General features: G+C 50.4%; 1 protein-coding gene across 3 annotated transcripts in view; it reads right to left on the bottom strand.

Annotated features, from left to right (window-relative positions):
* MTA1 (metastasis associated 1) overlaps nucleotides 1-19,422 on the bottom strand; it is a 721,937-nt gene that overhangs the window by 17,057 nt on the left and 685,458 nt on the right. For all 3 annotated transcript variants that reach the window (XM_086937146.1, XM_086937145.1, XM_086937147.1), the window contains one exon: nucleotides 6,717-6,868. In XM_086937146.1, coding sequence (XP_086793272.1) covers nucleotides 6,759-6,868 — 110 coding nt within the window. In that variant the 3' untranslated portion in view covers nucleotides 6,717-6,758. The remainder of the gene's footprint in view (nucleotides 1-6,716; nucleotides 6,869-19,422) is intronic.

A 19,422-nucleotide genomic window follows, 5' to 3' on the forward strand; every position in this document is an offset into this window, starting at 1 on the left:
GAGGCCTCTGAAATCATCTGCGGCGTACCACAAGGATCCTCACTCAGCCCTACCCTCTTCAACGTTTACATGAGCCCCCTTGCGGCCATCGCTCGCCAACACAATCTCAACATCATCTCCTACGCGGATGATACTCAACTTATCCTCTCTCTCACCAGGGACCCCAGCACCGCCAAAACTAACCTACACGAAGGAATGAAAGAAGTCGCAGAATGGATGAAACAAAGCCGCCTGAAACTGAACTCAGACAAAACAGAAGTCCTCATCTTAGGCACATCCCCCTCGGCTTGGGATGACTCCTGGTGGCCGGAAGCCCTCGGAAAAGCACCCATCCCGACAGACCTCGCACGGAACCTAGGCGTCATCCTAGATTCTTCACTTTCAATGAACAAACAAGTCAGCGCCGTATCCTCCTCCTGCTTTAACATTCTTCGCATGCTCAGAAAAACATTTCGCTGGATCCCCTCCGAAACAAGGAAAACAGTCACCCATGCTCTGGTCACGAGCCGACTGGATTACGGAAACACCCTCTACGCAGGCACCACCGCTAAACTCCAGAAGAAACTCCAACGAATCCAAAACGCATCAGCCAGGCTCATATTAGACATCCCACGCAACGAACACATCTCTGGTCACCTGAGAGACCTCCACTGGCTACCCGTCAATAAGAGGATCACTTTCCGACTGCTTACCCACGCACACAAATCACTCTACGACATCGGACCAGATTGCCTCAACTCTCGGCTGTCCTTCTACACCCCCGCCCGCCAACTTCGCTCTTCCAGCCAAGCCTTCGCCACTGTACCTCGCATCAACAAGACCACCATGGGAGGCAGATCCTTTTCACACCTGGCTGCCAAAACATGGAACTCACTCCCCGCTTACCTTCGCCTCACCCACAATCACCTAGCGTTCAGAAAGCAGCTTAAAACGTGGATATTTGACAAATAATCCTCCCCCCTTTCCTAAGCGCCTTGAAACCCTCTGGGTATGTAGTGCGCTATACAAATTTCATGACTTGACTTGGCCAGTTTGTGCTTTGTTTCGGCCAGACAGTGGGCGGCTCTCGACCCAGGGGTCCAGAAAAATGTCGGAGGGGGGCGGATGGGGGAGCTGGTGATCAGCCAGCCAGCTAGGACACTAGTCAGGTCGTTTTTCACGGAGCATCTTTAAGATGCCCTATGTGTGCATTTGGCATTAAATCCCACACTGGCATCAGTGTGGGTTTAATGTGCCGAGAAGCTTCATTCCAATGCTTCACTCTAACCGAATGTACAACCTAGCATGAGTTTTTGTGGGGAGTCCAATGCACAAAAGATTCAACACTGCACATGCTTGACAGGGGCAAAAAGATCTAGGCATGTGCTCCCGCGATCAGAAGATGCTCTGTGCCAGCACGGGATGCAGATGTGATTTGTGATCTGACAGGTGCCGCTGGCTGTGTTAATCAGTGCTGGCTTTCAAATATCCTGCAAGGTTGTTCAAGATTAGTGAACTGCACTGATGCTCCAGCCACCTCCAGAGGCACAGAGCCTCTTAGCACCGGACCCAGGATTCCCCTCTGTCCTGCTTGTTTCAATACTACAAGGTGGTGGTATTGTCCATGACGGTCTGTTCTAGCTTCCCCTTTATGGACTGCAGGAAGGTCTTCAGCGCCAGGCTAATGGCCCGCAACGGCAATAGATTGATAAAGACATGGCGTTCCACCTGAGACCAGATTCCTCTGATCTCTACACCCCCCCTCCTTCCCCCAAGTGACCTCACCAACTCAGCAGTGATGCATCTGTGTAGGAAGCTCCAGTGGATCTCTAGAGGCTTACAGAGTCTTAAGTAGTTAATACTGAAAGCTCTATTTGTGGTAGTGTGGTCAAGCAGTTAGGCTTATCAGAGGGCTGTGTTAAGAATTTGTTGTGCACACTCCGGCAAGACGTGATTACACCCACTCAAAGACTGAATCCAAGACCAATTGTTTTGTATAAAAAGTTATTACTTTATTTTAATTTTAGAACTAAGAAGTAATCAGTTGCAGGTAAGTAGGACTGTTCATTAGTAACAATACTTTAAGAATACTGTTGGTATGTGTTAAATAAAGCAATGGAAATACTTTACAGTAAGAATGTAAAATACTTTGCAGTGGTGGTGAATACTTTTCAATATATTAAGAAAACACCACTTGGTGCAATGTCAGTAAATTACAATACAATCCTATGGAAGGAAAACAGGTAAGTATCGGAAATACTTTTACTCTGGCCATTCAAATCTAAAAGGCAGTGTAAAACTTTGGACACTAGTGAAAGCACTTTTGCAAGACAATTTGGGTTCAAGGGCAATGTTAACCAGGGGTGCTCAATAGCACACTGCATTTCCTAAGGAGAAATGTGGCACAGTGGGAAAACATATAAAGCACAGCTTTTGGGGGTCACCTTCGAGGAGTAGACAGGGAGAGGGCTCATGTTCAAGGTTCCAGGATGCATCTCACGGGAAACTCCTGTGTTCTGGAGTAGGAATGGGACAAGGGAACAGTGTAGCTGGCACTACCAAATGGGTCACTTGGATGCAGGTGGTGAAAAGAGACTTCCAAGGAAGTCAGAGGTCTTGCAAATAAAGGAGAAGGTCGCAAGAGTCTGGAACCTCTGGCCACAGCAGGTTTTTGGATGTTCGGGCGGGATGGAGAGGAAGCAGCACAAACAGGACAGCTTGGCACTGTGCACAAAAGTGCGCCTTGTGGTCAGGGCTGGCATGTTTCTCGTTGGATTTCCGGGTCTTCTGGGCTACTGAAAGTTAGTTCCCGAGGTTGTACGTTCCTTGAGGGGTGCTGGCACGCTGTTAAGTTGGAGGCTGCTAGGACTTGTTTGACCAGTTTTTTGGGTGTGGTGGTCTGGTACGCCATGTATTGGTACCAGGCAGGCTAGAAAGGTCCTGGGGCCACCATATTTAGGGTGGTGGTCAATCTGACCATCAAGAGCGATTGTACCAAAGCTCAGCCCTCAGCGGTCTCGGAAGGGCTGGACGCAGCAAAAATGCGGTACCAGACTTTAGGGATTTTTGAGCCTGCAGCTGCAGGGGGCAGTACCTTTGTCCTGAGGGAGATCCTAGGCAATATTCGAAGGTTGGCAGCACTCTGGGGTTTGTAGCGGCCACACAGCTACAAGACTGACTGATGGGAGGGGATTCTTGAGTTCCAGAGTGGTAGGCAGGGGTTTGGCATCTAAATTCCTCCTAAGATCTTCAGTTCTCGCTCCTGCAGCAGATCCTCCTCTTCTTCAGGTCTTGGTCCGAAAAAAATCTATCAATCTGGTTAAAGGAGGCCCCTAAATACTACATTTTGGGGCGCTTTAGGGGAGTAGAGGGCACAGGCCAATGGGCCCCTTACCTTGGGGTGGTGCACCCCATAAATGCCAGCCTCCAGTAGGAGGGAGTATTTCACTTAACCCTATTGGCTATCTTTCCCTATCTTCAAGATGGGGGAAAGTGAATCTTGTGCTTTACCTCGCTCTCCCCACCAGATGGGTGAGGTTGGCAGATGAGGGCACACCTTCTAGCTATTGTGAGTTTCCCACCAAAAGGGGCTGGAATACGAAGGGGGGTCTTTACCTGCTACAGGAGCAGCTGGTGGAGGTGATCAAAGGGCGCTGAGACCTTTAAAGCTCACTCCTCGGATTACCCATCCTGGCTTGGAGGGGGTGTGAAGCCCTCCTCCCAGCAGAGGCTTTGTTCTGGGCGCTGAGAGTGCTGGCTCTAACAACGTCTCCAGGCAGCAGGCTGGCTCAGACCAGTGAAACAAACACAGTAGAGCTGTTGGTTTTTCATGGAACCCCTCTAAGGGGAACCCTTATTTTTTCTTTTATAAATCCAACCCTGGCATTAGGATGAGTTTATTATTAGGAATAGTTTGATATCAAACTCTCCCAGGTTCAGTAAAGCCACTCAAGTATGGGGAGATTAGAGCCCATGGACTCTCCATGGCTTTGCTGTCACTTACAATATAAAGAATAAACTTAATATTGCAGAGTTATATCTGCTCAGGCAGATACGTCCTCACCATAGATATATTGCACCCTGCCTTAGGGCTGAGAGGCCTTCGAGAGGCGTGCCTTAATAACCTTGGCTGTGCTGTTTTGGCATGGCACACAAGGCTGTGGGCCATGTCAACTTTTATACTTTCTCTGCACCAAGGCACGCAGGCTGCAGTGGCAGTCTGCATGACCTTGGTGAGGGGTTTGCAGGGTGCCACAACTAGTGCTGCAGCCATGGGATTCCTTCTTCAGTACCCTTGGTACCAGGGGTACCATTCCCTAGGGAGTTACAGGGAAGTCTGAAATTTGTCTAATTGAGGATTTGTTTTGGGGAAAGAACACAAGCACTAGGAACCTGGTTAGCAAGAACGCAGTGCACATTCAGCCATAGTTGCATCAGATACCAGGACCAAAGTGTGCAATCGGAGAGTACTGCAACAAAACCCGTTCTACTACAAAAGCCCACTGGGAAACTGTTGTAATCTCACTTGGTCTGAAGGTGGAGGCTCTGGTGGTTGGGCTGCACCACTTGACCATTCGGAGAGATAAGGTCCGTCTTGAGTGGGGGTCAGTAGGAGGATCTCAGGGAGTATGTACCACAGCTTTCTTGGCAAGTCCGGAGCAATGCGAATAACTTGTGCTCAGCTGTGGCAAATGTTCCTTGGAACTTGAAGAATCAAGAGCATGGAAGGAAACACATAGAGAAGTGGAAAACTCCACTTCAATTGAAGCGCATCCCTTATCGCTACCTGCAACTGATACCAGAGGACACAGACTGCAAGGTGACGCAGACTCAGGCTGTCTGCACTAATATTCTGGGAGCTAGCTTACAACAAGATGAATTCCATGTTGATGCACACAAGCTCAGAGCCTCAGCTCCCCTCGATAGAGAAAGTAAAACTCAACTCCTCCCTACCTGTTGCTATACGACATTGTGGTTGTATTACCCATTAAAATCTGAATAGACTGCCTATGAAGGGAAAGCAGGAAGGCCATGAGTGTCAGCCAAAATGTCCTCAGTTTGAGCAGGTTGATGAGGAAAACCTGCTCCTCTGGAGACTAGAGTCCTCTGATGTCCAGGCAAGTACCCAACCCGAGGGTGTATGCATCAGTCATCACCGTGACTGCAGCTGGGGGAAGGTGGAGTGACATCCTCCGAGTTAGGTGCTCCTCCACCGTGTAAGTTCTGCTGCAGATGTCCTGAGTCATCAAGATGGTGTCTGACAGATCTCCCCTGTGCTGGAGCCACTATATGCAGAGGCACCCCTAGCAGACCATCATAGGATGTAAGACACTAAAATAAGAAGCAAGAGTAGAAAAATCAAGACTGGAATCACCAAGCCTCTTCCTGACAGTCTGAAATCATATTCTGAATGTACTGGATCCTATGTGGAGGAGAAAATGGTGGACAAGAATTTGAATCCAGTAAAACCCCTTTGAAAAGGATGCCCTGAGAAGGCTTCATGCTTAATTTGGGCTTGTTGATATAAAAGCCCTGGCCGAATAGTAGAGATGCGTCTGTGCTTTGAGAATATCATAGCCTGGCTTTGTTATGGTGTCCCGTGCTGCAAAAAGCACAGATAAGACCGGCTGCACAAGTCTGTGATTATCAGCTGTTTGTAGCATGCAGCTTGCCTGATGCGCCTAGGAAAATCTTAAGATGTGTCCTGAAGAAGATGCCTTTACATCAGATTTAAATACTGCTTTCTTATTATTACTAAAAGGTCAGACTTTGTGATTGGTGATGTAAAATAGAACTACTAACATACTAACTAAAACCTGCTACACATTCTAATTCACACTGACAATACAAGAGCAATTTGTGCAACCTATAACAAAGCAAAACATTATATGATAAATATGTGCAAGACACAATTAAACATTTTTACAAATGAGAAATGTGCATAGGAATACATTAAATGCTATGAGAGACAAAAAGAAAAACGCAAAGCGTGCAACACTTCCCATGTTAGACAAGATTCAGCCCTCTAATGAAAAGAGTCGCAGGATCGCTATCCAGGCTCAACAGAACATAAAAATGTGCAATTTTTCAAGCTTGGAAAGTTAAAAAAAAAAAAAAAAAAAGGGTGGGGGCCGTTATATTAAGCGATGCTTTTGAATTGATTTTCCAAAATGATTTTTCTTGGCAAAAAGAAAGAACATCTACACAGATATACATAGAGACTCCCTTGCATGCTATAAGCAGAAAATACATTTAAAAAAAACACTTTTGGAAGAGATTAAGGTCTTATCCACTTCACTGTCTCAAGCAGACTTGGCCTATGTGAAGTGGACTAGTTTACTATAAATATTTCCCTTAAACATGCTATGTAAGATGTTCTGTGGATTTCAACTCTGACAGAGCGTAGATATTCAATGCATGTAAATATAAATGATCCAATGCTGGAGCAAAAAAGGGTAAAGATATTGGTTTGGAAACACATCCAGCAGTCCCCTACGTAAACCCACATCAGGAAAGCAATTGCTGGATTGCAATCTTAGTGAACGAATTGTAACATACCCCTCCGTGGTGGATAGTACATTGTATCGGTTTTATTCATGAACAGAAACTAATTCTAAAATTAAAGTACTGCATATAATATCAAAATGTGATAGTATTTAAGCACCTAAAATACAAATAAAATGCAAAAAAGGGTTTCTAGTAGGCAAGATGCATAATCCTTCTGTACATATATTTACCTGGTTTCCTCGGTGGCCATGTAGAAAACATCATCTGGGGCATCAATCCAATTCATCCTCCTCCTTTTCACTGGAAGCATGGATCCACCACGAATTAATCTGACTTTTGTTGGGTAAGATTTCCCATTGAGCAGCAAGTTTCGGTTTGGTCCCTAGCACAATATATAATAAAAAAATATATATAGACAATGAAAAAAGTGTCAGGGCCAATCTTTACAGAGAATAGGTTTTGAGGTTAAGGCAAATCACGTAGATGTATGTGTTAAGCAGTGACTGTCTACAAAGCTGTTTAGTAGAACCCAAACATGGACTATGGTTTGCAGATTAAAGTAGGACAATACATTATGAGCATGAACAGGGAATAAAGCATGAACGGTGCATGTGAACCCTTGCTCTCAAATATGTGCCATAATGTTCGGTTCTACAGTCATGTGGCTGAGTAAGATGAAAAGTCAATGATGTCTCCTTCGTTTTAGAAGGTTGGAGGCGAATAAGCTTATAAAAGACTAGCTAAGGCCTCCAAACATAGTCTCTCTCCCTTTGACAGCAAACATTAAATCATATACTGACTGCGGAGGTCATCATTCTTTAAATTAAATGTAAAGCCTTAGATAATATTTGTATTAAAATTGTTATGTTTTATTTCATTTAAGAGAAACAGGCCAACACGTGTTTGTTTCGCGACTATATTGATGAACTAGTTACTTACCTTTGGTAACACTCTTTCTGGTAGATACTGAAGCACAAGTTACTACTTGTGTAACGATATATCTGTAAGAGACATTAGTTAGTGATAGATTCCTTACCTTAGAATATCCCCAGGCGTCAGACTGGATCCGGAAATTTTTGCGTAGCAATACCCCTGCGCGCTGTTAGGCGTCGTCTGCGGCTCCGCGTCCGTCGTCGGCGTCGTGAGCGCCGGGATGACGTCATCGGAGTATATAGACGGCGCCCATGCGCGCTGACGTCAGTTCTGATAACACAGCTTTTCCGCGCCAGATACGCAGAGCCATGATAGAACTAACACTGGTGCCACGAAACTAGGGCCCTGAAAGGGGATGACCTTAACCCTAAATATCGGTTCGCAGAACGGGGAGGATGGGAGGGCGGTAAGGAATCTATCACTAACTAATGTCTCTTACAGATATATCGTTACACAAGTAGTAACTTGTGCATCTGAAAGAGACACGTTAGTGATAGATTCCTTACCTTAGAATAGATACCCCAGCAATACCAACCCCGCGGTGGTGGGTCTGCGAACCAATATCACACCAGAAAGTCCTGGAGGACGGAACGGCCAAAGAAGCCATCCCTCCGGACTTGACTGTCCAGGCAGTAGTGTCTTGCGAACGTGTGCAGCGAGGCCCACGTGGCTGCCTGACAGATGTCCTGCAGGGGGACACCGCGGCCCAGGGCAGTTGTCGTTGCCGTGGCCCGAGTGGAGTGAGCCCGCAATCCAGCCGGGGGCTCCTTCCTCGCCATGGAGTAGCATGCTTGGATGCACAAGATGATCCACCTGGAGATGGTCCTCTTGTGTACAGCCTTTCCCTTCTTCGCGCCCACGTAACCAACGAAGAGTTGGTCATCCACCCGGAATTGGCGAGTGCGGTCCAAGTAGTAGGAGAGCGCACGTTTTGGATCCAGACGGTGGAGCCTCTCCTCCTCTTTCGAGGGATGCGGAGGCGGAAAGAAGGTGGGCAAGGTGATGGACTGCCCGATGTGGAAGGCCGTGACAACCTTGGGCAGAAAGGAAGGTCGTGTACGCAACACCACCTTATCAGGGTGAACAGACAGGAAAGGCGGAGAAGAAGAAAGAGCCTGGAGCTCACTCACTCTCCTGGCAGAGGTGATGGCAACCAGGAAGGCCGTCTTCAGCGTAAGGAGGCGAAGAGGACAGTTATGAAGTGGCTCAAAGGGAGCACACATCAGATAGGTGAGAACAAGGTTCAAGTCCCACTGGGGCATCACGAAGGGAACAGGAGGGAACATGTGTGTGATGCCCTTCAGAAATCTACTCACTATAGGGGACTTGAACAAAGAAGGCTGATCAGGTAGCCTCAAGAAGGCTGAAAGAGCAGAGAGATACCCTTTAAGAGTGCCCAGAGCAGAGCCCTGCTGGGCAAGGGAAAGAAGAAAGAGCAGCACTTCCGAAAGGGGTGCAGAGAGGGGATCCACAGCCTTTGCTGCGCACCATGCCACAAATCTATTCCACCGGCAGGCGTATACCGACTTAGTGGAGGGACGCCTGGCTGCCAGAATGATGTCACAGACTTCGGGAGGCAAGTCAAATGGCCTCAACTGCCGCCGCTCAATCTCCAAGCTTGTAGGTGGAGACTGGACAGGTTCGGGTGCAGGACCGTCCCCTGCTGCTGCGACAGAAGGTCCTCCCGAAGAGGCAGACGAATCGGGGGATCGACTGACATGCTGAGTAGCTCGGGATACCAGTATCTTCGAGCCCAGTCCGGAGCCACAAGGATAACCTGGGCCCGGTCGCGCTTGATCTTCTTCAGCACTCTGGGCAGAAGTGGTATAGGCGGAAAGGCGTACAACAGGCCGCAGCTCCACTCGCGACGAAAAGCGTCTCCGAGCGAGTGCCGCCTTGGAAACTCCAACGCGCAGAACTGCTGACATTGCGCGTTCTCTTCTGTGGCGAATAGATCTAACCAAGGCTCTCCCCACTGTCGAAAGAGACCTTGCGCCACGTCCGAGTTCAGACGCCATTCGTGATCCATCATGCACCGGCGGCTGAGTTCGTCCGCCCTGGCATTCAGAGAACCTGCCAGGTGTTGAACCACCAGAGTCACGCCCTGATGTTCCAGCCACTGCCAGAGGCGCAGAGCCTCCTGGCAAAGGGCCCACGACCCCACACCGCCCTGTTTGTTGCAGTACCACATGGCGGTGGTGTTGTCGGTGAACACTTGCACCACGCTCCCCCTGACAGAGGGGAGGAATGCCTTCAGTGCAAGACGAATCGCCCGCAGCTCCAGAAGGTTGATGTGGAGCCGGGACTCCGCCGGAGACCAGAGGCCTCTGATCTCCGCCTCTCCCATGTGGCCTCCCCAGCCCTGGAGGGACGCGTCCGTCACAACTACGTGCTCCGGCTGGGGTAGAGAGAGGGGTCCTGGCTGCCACTGACCCAGTCGCGGTCCGTGAGCCACCACTGCAGTTGTCTCGCAGTGCCCTCCGAGATCAGGACATGATCGGACAGGTTGCCCTGATGCTGGGCCCACTGAAACTTCAGGTCCCACTGCAGAGCCCGCATCCGCCACCTGGCGTGACGCACCAGAAGGATGCAGGAGGCCATCAGTCCCAGAAGCCGCAGCGTCAACCTGACCGAGACCCGGGATAACGGCCCGAAGACAGGAATCAGAGCCTGAATATCCCGAACCCGCTGCTCGGGTGGGTAAACCCGAAACTGCGCCGAGTCGAGAACCGCTCCGATGAAAAGGAGCTTCTGAGAGGGACACAGGTGTGACTTCGGCACATTGATGGAGAACCCCAGCAAGTGCAGGAGGTCGGCCGTAGTCTGGAGGTGGCTGACGACTGTCTGGGGCGAGCCCGCCTTCAACAACCAGTCGTCGAGGTAGGGGAAGACTGACACCCCTTGCCTGCGCAGATGGGCTGCGACCACCGCCATCACCTTCGTGAACACCCGTGGGGCGCTGGTAAGGCCGAAGGGGAGCACGGTAAACTGAAAGTGCTCGTGGCCTACCGTGAACCGCAGGTAACGCCGGTGGGCCGGCAGGACGGGGATGTGGAAATAGGCGTCCTGCAAGTCCAACGCTACCATCCAGTCTCCTGGGTCCAGGGCAGCCAGGACCTGAGCCAAAGTGAGCATCTTGAACTTCTCCGTACGGAGGAAGCCGTTCACGTTCCGCAGATCCAAGATAGGGCGTAGGCCCCCTTTGCCCTTCTTGGGTACCAGAAAGTAGTGGGAGTAACAGCCACGTCCTACTTCTGGCCCAGGAACGCGCTCGATGGCCCTCTTGGCCAAGAGGGCCGAAACTTCCCCTTGCAGAAGTCGCAAGTGATCCCCCGACACACGGTGGCATTGAGGTGGCATGGATGGAGGGGAAGACTCGAAGGGGAGGGAGAAACCCCTTCGGACAATTTGCAGCACCCACCTGTCCGAAGTGACTGTATGCCAGTGGGAGAGGTGATGGCGAACCCTGCCTCCCACAGGCGTCACATGGGCCTGAAAACTCGGACTAGGAAGGTTTTGAGGCGGGGGCTGCTGAGGGAGGTGTGGACTGGCCTCGCCGCTGGCCCCGACCACCGCCACGGCGGTTCCCACGGCCGCCACCGCGTTGCTGAACATTCTGCGGCGCGTGGCTGACGGTCCGTGGTGGGGCGCCCCTTCCGTGGCCACGAAAGGAGCGAAAGGCACCCGATTGCTGGCGTGGGGCCGCAAGGCCCAAGGACTTGGCCGTGGCCCTGGAGTCCTTAAAACGTTCCAGCGCATGGTCTGCCTTGTCGCCGAAGAGGCGACGGCCATCAAACGGCATGTCCAGGAGAGTGGCCTGGACATCGGCCGAGAAATTGGCGGACCTCAACCAGGCGTGGCGTCGAACCGCCACCGTCGTTGCCATCGCCCTGCCCAGTGAGTCCGTGGTATCCAGCCCACACCGGATGGAAAATCGTGCCGCATCTCGGCCGTCCGCAAGGGTTTGGCTGAGTTTAGCCCTGACCTCCTCAGAGCATTGTGGCAGCACCTCCGCAACCGTGTCCCACAGAGTGTGGGTGTAGCGGCCCAAGAGACAGTTGGTGTTGACTGACCGGAGCCCTAGGCTCACAGACGAGAAGACCTTCTTCCCGAACTGCTCATATCTCTTGGATTCCCGATCGGGCGGGGCCGTCGGGAATGCGGTCTGGGAAGTGGAGGCCTGGATGACCAGGCTCTCGGGGGTGGGGTGGGTGGACAAAAAGCAAGGGTCGCCCGGTGCCGGGCGGTAGCGTCTGGCCACGTTCCTATCCACAGGGGGACCTGTGGCGGGCTTGGACCAAGTGCCCAGCAGAACGTCACACAAGGCCTCATTGAACGGCAGAAGGGGCTCCGCGGAGCCGGACTGCTGTTTGAGCACCTCAGTGAGGAGATTAGTCCTCACGGCCGCGACGGGGAGCTCAAGGTTTAGGGCCTTAGCTGCCTTCGTCAACACTACGCTGTAAGCAGAACCCGCCTCCGAAGCCACAGTCGGGGGCGATGTAAATCCAGTGTCTGGCGAGGTGTCAATACCACTGGCCTCCCCAAGCTCATATGTCCAGTCCTGATGTGACTGGCAATCACGTGCCAGAGGGTCCTCGGACCCCTCCCATTGCTCCTCGTCACCCAGCTCCTGGAGACCAGGATGAACAGCCAGGGCCTCCTCGTGGAGATAGAATTCTCCGATGGCCGACGGAATCGGCGCCCAGCGGCGCCCCTCCGACGCCTGAGGCGGACCGTAGGAAGCATTGGGGTCGGCAACCACTACGGCTGCCGGGGACGACACCTGAAGGGACGGCGCCGGTGAGGTCGTAAGGTCGACCGGCGAGGTCCCGGATCCGGAGCCGGATCCAGCGAGGTCGCGCGGCGCCGGGACCGAAGTCGCCAGCGGCGCCGGGCCCGAAGCACCCGACGTCGTCGGGGCCGAAGCGCCCGACCCGGAAGGACCTCCAGACGGAGCCGATCGGCCCGAAGGCGCCACGGGAACCGACTGAGGAGGGAGGGCCCTCATGGCCATGAGGTACCTCTCGACCTCCTCCTGCGACGCGCCGTGCCCAGGGACCCGAAGGTGTGGGGCAGGCGGCGACGCTTGCGACTCCCGCGGAGCCGCGTGGGCGGTGTCGCCCGAACCCCCGGCCGCATCGAGCGAGCGTCGGGGCGGGTCGGAGGACCGATGGTGGCGCTCCGACCTCTCATGCCTCTTACCTGAGGACTTGGATCCAGACGATCGGTGACCACTCCCGGAGCGTCGATGACTCCGACCTCGCGACCTGTCCCTCGACCTCCCGTGGGACCGGGACCGGGACCTGGAGCGGCGCGGGGCCGACTGCCTCAGCTCGAGACGCTTGCGGGACCGCTCCCGCCTAGCCTTCGACGTCAGGGCCCGGCAGTCGTCACAGGTTCGATCGTCGTGGTCGAGGCCTAAGCACTTCAGGCACCGGCGATGGGGGTCCGTGACCGACATGAGTCGGCCGCACTTCGAGCAAGGCTTGAACCCGGGCATCCCTGGCACCGATAGTCGAGAATCGACTAAGTAGAGGATCAAAAAGATCAAAAAGTTTTCAGTCAAAAAGTGACTGGGGGTAGAGCTTCTTCCGGATCTGCGCTAGCTGGCGCGGAAAAAAGAAGAACTGACGTCAGCGCGCATGGGCGCCGTCTATATACTCCGATGACGTCATCCCGGCGCTCACGACGCCGACGACGGACGCGGAGCCGCAGACGACGCCTAACAGCGCGCAGGGGTATTGCTACGCAAAAATTTCCGGATCCAGTCTGACGCCTGGGGATATTCTAAGGTAAGGAATCTATCACTAACGTGTCTCTTTCAGATTCTAATTGCTCAGTTTAAGTTTCTTTTATTTTTGTATAGTTACTAAAAACCATTGCAATACTTTAAAAAAATCAATAAAACCAGCGGTACACATCGTTAAAACCAGTAATACACAACATAAGGTGCTATCTAATTGCAGATTCTTTACGTTTTGAATATTTCCCAGGCATTTGACTTTCTACAGAAACATTTCAGCAGTACCTCATCGAGCTGGTAGGTGACGTGGTGCGGCACCACGTAGACATCATTCTGCTCCACAAGTGACGTGTGGAGTCGCATACAAGTGCTACTCGTGCACCGATGACAGCCGCTTCCTAGGCTGTGCATGCCCCCAGATACAGAACCCAGCAGAAAATTGGCTATAACCAGTGTGCAAATCTTCCTACTTTGGGACCTTTTAAATGGAAAAAGGGCTCAGTTCGCAGAATGGGGCAGCTGGGAGGGTCCGTGAGGAATCTGCAGGTAGGTGTAGTAGAAAGTGCCCTACTGAAGGTAAATATCTAGTTCTTCTGATAGATACTTTGAACAGCAGATTCCTCACCTTTTAAATAGATACCAAAGCAGTACCTCCTAGGTGGTGGGTCTGTGAACTGGCTCGAACCAAAATGTTCTACAGGAACGAGATGGCAAAAAGCCATCTCAAAGGACAGGGCTATCCAGGGGAGTATTTTTTTGAATGAATGGAGTGACACCAACATAGTAGACTGGCAAGCATCCAGAAAAGGCACTCTGTGTGCCAATGCAGTGCTAGCAGCCTTGGTGCTGGAGGAATTGGCCTGCAAACCTTCGGGTGCTGCTCCTTGGCAGCATGATCAGATGGCTGCTCATGGAGTTCTGGTTATCTCACACTCCTTATCACATCTGGTGCCACTAAAATGAAATGGGCCCAGTTCTTCCTGCTCTTTTTCTCTCATCTGGGCTGGAGAGGTATCAGAGTAAAGGTGCACAGGAATCCAGAGTTCCACTCTAGACAGAACACACCTCAAAGAGAAAGACTTAGAAACTCCAATGCCCTGAAGTGCTGACATTGTTGGTTCTCGTCGGGGACGATAAGATTGATCCATGGTTCTCCTCATATAGGGAATGTGCCACGTCCAGATGTAACTGCCACGCTTGATTAGCTTGGCATCAGTGGTTGAGTTTGTCAGTGCAGGTTTTAAGGATCCTGCCGGGAGGTGTACCACAAGAAAAATCCCCGGGTGTCCCAGTCCTGTACAGAGGCATTATGCCTTATGGCACAGGGCCCATGACTTCCACCTGCCCTTTTTTTACACTATAACAGGCGGTGGTGTAGTTTGAGAGCAACTATACACAGCAAAACTGTCAATGGTCTCCACAGCTAATGGGGGCGAAGACAAAAAAAGAATCTGTGTCTACCTAAGGAGTGTGTAAAAAAGAAAGAAAAATGAATCCCATCAGCCCACCCATATGGCAGAGCATCATCATCTGGGATAAGGTCAGAGATGATCCGGTTAAGGAGTGACACACCTATTGGTAATGTGTGCTTCTCCAAACCAAAATGACCAGCAGTGATGAATCATACCAAACACCAAAAGTACGTAGTGGTGTGGGTTATTAATTGCAGTGAAAAAATAGTGATTTTATGTGAAAAGGTGAAATATAAAATTGGCTACCATTACCAAAGGGAAATTTTATTAGGGAGAAGTCATGGTGTCAATATTAAAACTAAGTGTGAGGCAGTTTGAAATTATAACTGTCTATTAAGGATGATGTCTGGTCTGATACACACTCTTTAGGTAGACACAGATTCTCTTTTTGTCTTCGCCCACATTAGCTGTGGAGACAATTGACAGTTTTGCGGTGTATAGTTGTATTGTGAATAGGGGGTTCAATCTGTCTTTTTGGTCTTTAAATATTTTTTTCCCCTTCGACCCTCCACCAACCTCATTTGACGTAGTTTGAGAGCACCCACACCAGCCTCCCTTTAATGGACAGTAGGAAGGCCTTCAATACCAAGTGGCTGGTCCACAGCTCCGGAAGGCTGATTTGACTCCACCAAGGACCAGATACCTCTGCTTTCCCCCTCTTCCAAGTGTATGCCCCAACCCAGAAGCAACACTTTGGTACCCTTCGAAATCTGGAAACTGTCAGTAAGGGCCCCCGCTGATCCTGTGCCCACTGGACCTTCAGATCCCCCTGCACAGCTAGCATATGCCAACTGGCGTGCTTGACCAACAGCATGCAGGAGGCCTTCAAATCCCAGCAGCCTCAAAGTCCCCCTCAGTGAGATCCAGGACAGAGGCTGAAACATCGGGATCATAGTCAGAATGTCCTGGACTCTGTTCCGGGGAAAGGAATGAAACAGCAGTGTCCAGAAAGGCTCTGATGAACGGGAGAGTCTGTGAAGGAGTCAAGTGTGATTTTGGCATGCTGATAGTGAGCCCCAACAATGTTAAGAGGTTCGCCGTAGTATGGTGGTGGAGGAAAACGGCATGAGTTGAGAGCCAGGGAATACTAAAATCCCTGATCTCCAAAGATGTGCTGCAACAATAGATATCACTTTCACAAGGCACCTCTCCCGCTTCAAAGCCTAATAGCTTACTATGAGCCTACACGCAGCCTTCGGTCCTCACAGACCGGGCTGCTAAAAGTACCTAGAATTTCTAAAGCTCGCATGGGAGGCAGATCCTTCAGATACCTTGCCCCCAAATGTTGGAATAATCTGCCGCTGGAACTTCGGCTTGAATCTTCCGAAACCCAGTTTAGGAAAAAACTTAAAACTTATCTGTTTCAGTAGGTAGCTTGGTTGGGAGGAGGGGGGACAGTTACTCCACTTGCCATAGCGCGGGGACACGCCAGTGGCGTAACCAGGCGCTTAATAAATCTCCAATAATAATAAATAATAATAACAAACAACCCGGGGGATGCATTGGTGATGCTAAGTGGGAGCACAGCAAACTGAAAATGCTACTGCCCCATATTGAACCGCTGATAGTGCCTGTAGGCCTGCAGAATGGTGTTATGACGCTAAGCGTCCTGCAGGTCCAATGCTATTCCAATCTCCAGGGTCAAGGGCATCCAAGACCTAGGCCAGGGTTAGCATCTTGAATCTGTCCTTCCGCAGAAAGATCTAAATAAGACGAAGGCATCAGTCCAACAGCACCAGAAAGTAGTGGGAGGAACGCAGCCTACGTCTGATTCCGACACCCTCTCGATTGGTCTTCCTGCTGCAAGAGTGACAAGTGTTCCTCTGTCAGACATTCTGAGGATGGAGGAAGGTGCGGCGGGGTGACAAAAAATGGTCAGGCGTAAAACCACCAGAATATCTGGTCTCAGGTTAGCGCCAGCCACACTCGTGGAATGTGTTGCATGCGGCCTTCTACAGTGTGGCTATGTTCTTCGAAAGATACGCTAAAGAGGTTTTGAGGCTGCTGCAGTAGGAGGAGAGAAAAACTGTGCTGCACACTGCCCCTGTGGTCCTCGTGGTCTGTAGCTACTGCAACCTCAGCCAAGAAAACGTTGTTTTCTGGGTAGGCAGGACTTTATGGTGGTATTGGAAGCCCCTACCATTACAACAGAGGGGGTGAAACTTTTTGTGCAGCTGATGTGGGGGGTTGAAATGCCCTAAGAGCACACCATAGTCCTGCTATCCTTAAAGCGCCCAAGAGCTGAATCATGCTTCTCACCAAAAAGGTGAGAACTGTTGAAGGGTATGTCCATTAATATGGGCTGAACATCGACAGAGAAGTTAGTGGCCCACATCCAAGAGTGCTTCCTTGGCAATCTGTGGTGTCCAATGGACAGCTGGTTGTTAATTTAGCTACATCACAGCCATCCTGGATAGCCTGTGTGAGGACAGGACACAAATCGTCAGGGTCACCGAGTCCCAATGTCAAAGAAAACATGCACTTCCCTAGACTTTGATGCATTTTAGTTTCGTCTGGGGAACAGGTAAGAAAAGCACTGGGGTTAACCTTGCTCGCTGAGGCTTGCACGACTAGGCTCTCTGGCATGGGGTGCAAAGTCAAAAAAGTCCAGATCACCTGCAGCTTGACAGGGGTGTTGTGCTGTCTGTTCACCAGAGGTCTGGAACAGTGTTTTGCCCAAGCCCCAAGAAGGGTGTCTGTGAGGGCTTCATTAAAAGGATGCAGGGGCTCAGTATTTGTTTTCCCACACAGAACCCCCTCCATATGGACATTAGTCTAACTCCATAGTTGGTAATTGGAGGTCGAGAACATCAGCTGGCCTTCACATGACCACTGTGAACTTTCTTCTATGGCAAGGCCCAGAGGGAAAAATTAGCCCATTGTCCAGAATTGGGGTCAAACAAAGTATGCAAATCTGGAGCCCTCCCTCGAGGCAAGAGCAGAGTATTGTAGTCTGATGGGCTGCCCAAAGGCTGAGACCCAAGAGGATCAGGGAACGTCCTTGGTTGAGGCTGAAGTGGTGCTGACTAACAAGTTACCTACCTTTTGGTAACATTATCTGGTAGAGACACAGTCTAGCCGTAGATTCCTTAATTTATTAATTCCCCCCAGGCATCAGACTGCATACGGAAATTTTTCAGCAGTTCCTCTGCACGAAGGCGCCTTACGACTCTGTGATGACGTTGACTCCAGTAGTGACGTCAGTGGAGTCATAAGTTCCCTCCGGCGTGCAGAAATCTTCTGCGCTAAAACACAGAGTCACTATAGAAACTGGCTGTGGAAACTGTTCCAAAAAAGGTCAATGTATCTTTAAAACATAATTAGAAAATGGAAATAAATGGTATGACAACACCCAGACAAGGCCCACAAGGTAAGAACCAATGTTGTGATTAAGCAAATGGAAGTGAAAGGTAAGGCAATACATAGTCAAGTTTTAAGAAGCAAAACCAAATGGTCCGCTGAATTACACAATTACATGAAACAGTGATCACTAGTATATAAAACCAGTACTGAAAAGGGCATAACCCTTACAGCACAGATCGTTCGTAGAGTTGGGAGGATGGGCAGGTCATTTAGGAATCTGCAGCTAGACTGTGTCTCTACCAGATAATACGCTGATGAAGGTAAGTAACTTCTTCATCTGATAGAGACATCTAGCCGCAGATTTCTTAACTTATTATTTAAATTCCATAGCTATATCTACCCGGAGGAGGGTCTGTGAACTAATCCTACGAAAGCTCTCAAAGATATCCAAGTTTGTCGAAAATGACCCCAGGCTAGACCTACGTAGGAATTAAACGAAAAAGAGCATGGCTCTCCAAAAAACCTTGGTAATGACCACAGACAATGAAAATAAGAAACAACCCAATGCAGAGTCGGCCGGAGACCCCGAACTGCCTCAGAAAAACCTAAAGTTCTTAACCATACACGACGTTGCAGTGCCACCGAAGATGCCATGGCCCGACCTACTGAATCCGTAGTATTCATGCTGCATCAAATTATCAGCTTGGCCGCCTGTTGGTTATCTGTAATCAGCTGTTCAACGTCAGAACGGAAGTAATTGTAACCTAATCTGCAAAGAATTCCAAAAAACACCCAAGAACAGAAGACACGTAAACCTTAAAGCAGAACCAGCCAAAGAAAAGATGTGTTTGCCACATGCATCATGATTTCAAGCTCTCTAGTCAAAGGAGTCTTAGATGAAGAATCCATATCCTGTGAGGCTGTACAGGCTACAAGGGGTAGGATGCCTGAGGAGAGAAACTGGTTCTCCAGGCGCAGGCAGATGCCTGAGATACAGCATGCTCAATCGAGACCCCTGTATCAGGCAATATGTCGAACAGGGCCTAACAGTATGGAAGAACAGGCTCTTCCCCAGACTGTCCTTGAAGAAGGACAACAAACAGAGGGTCTGTGTACTTCTCCACCGTAGCCAGTGACAAGTCCAAAACTGCAGCCACTCTCCAAAACACATCTGCGAAGGAGGAACTTGCCTCAGTACCGAGACGAGGAGGTGAAAGCCCAGAGGCTGGGAAAAACTCCAGCTCACTAGCCTCACCAAGTACAGACATCCAATTCTCCTCCATGTTTGATGGAATAGTCTCAGAAATGAGTTGAAAAGGCCCAGACTCCGTTGAATCAACTGCTACAAGGCGACCCTCAGAAGTCTCGTCAAAAGTGAAAATGCCTCATTCCCCCTCAGTTTGCTCTATAGATGCCGAACGATAAGGCAACACTTTGACGTCGATAGGAGGAGAAGGTACTCCGATAGCGCCGCTGACTTCAACA

Source organism: Lissotriton vulgaris, chromosome 9 (assembly GCF_964263255.1).
Source record: "Lissotriton vulgaris chromosome 9, aLisVul1.2, whole genome shotgun sequence".
Lineage (NCBI taxonomy): Eukaryota > Metazoa > Chordata > Amphibia > Caudata > Salamandridae > Lissotriton > Lissotriton vulgaris.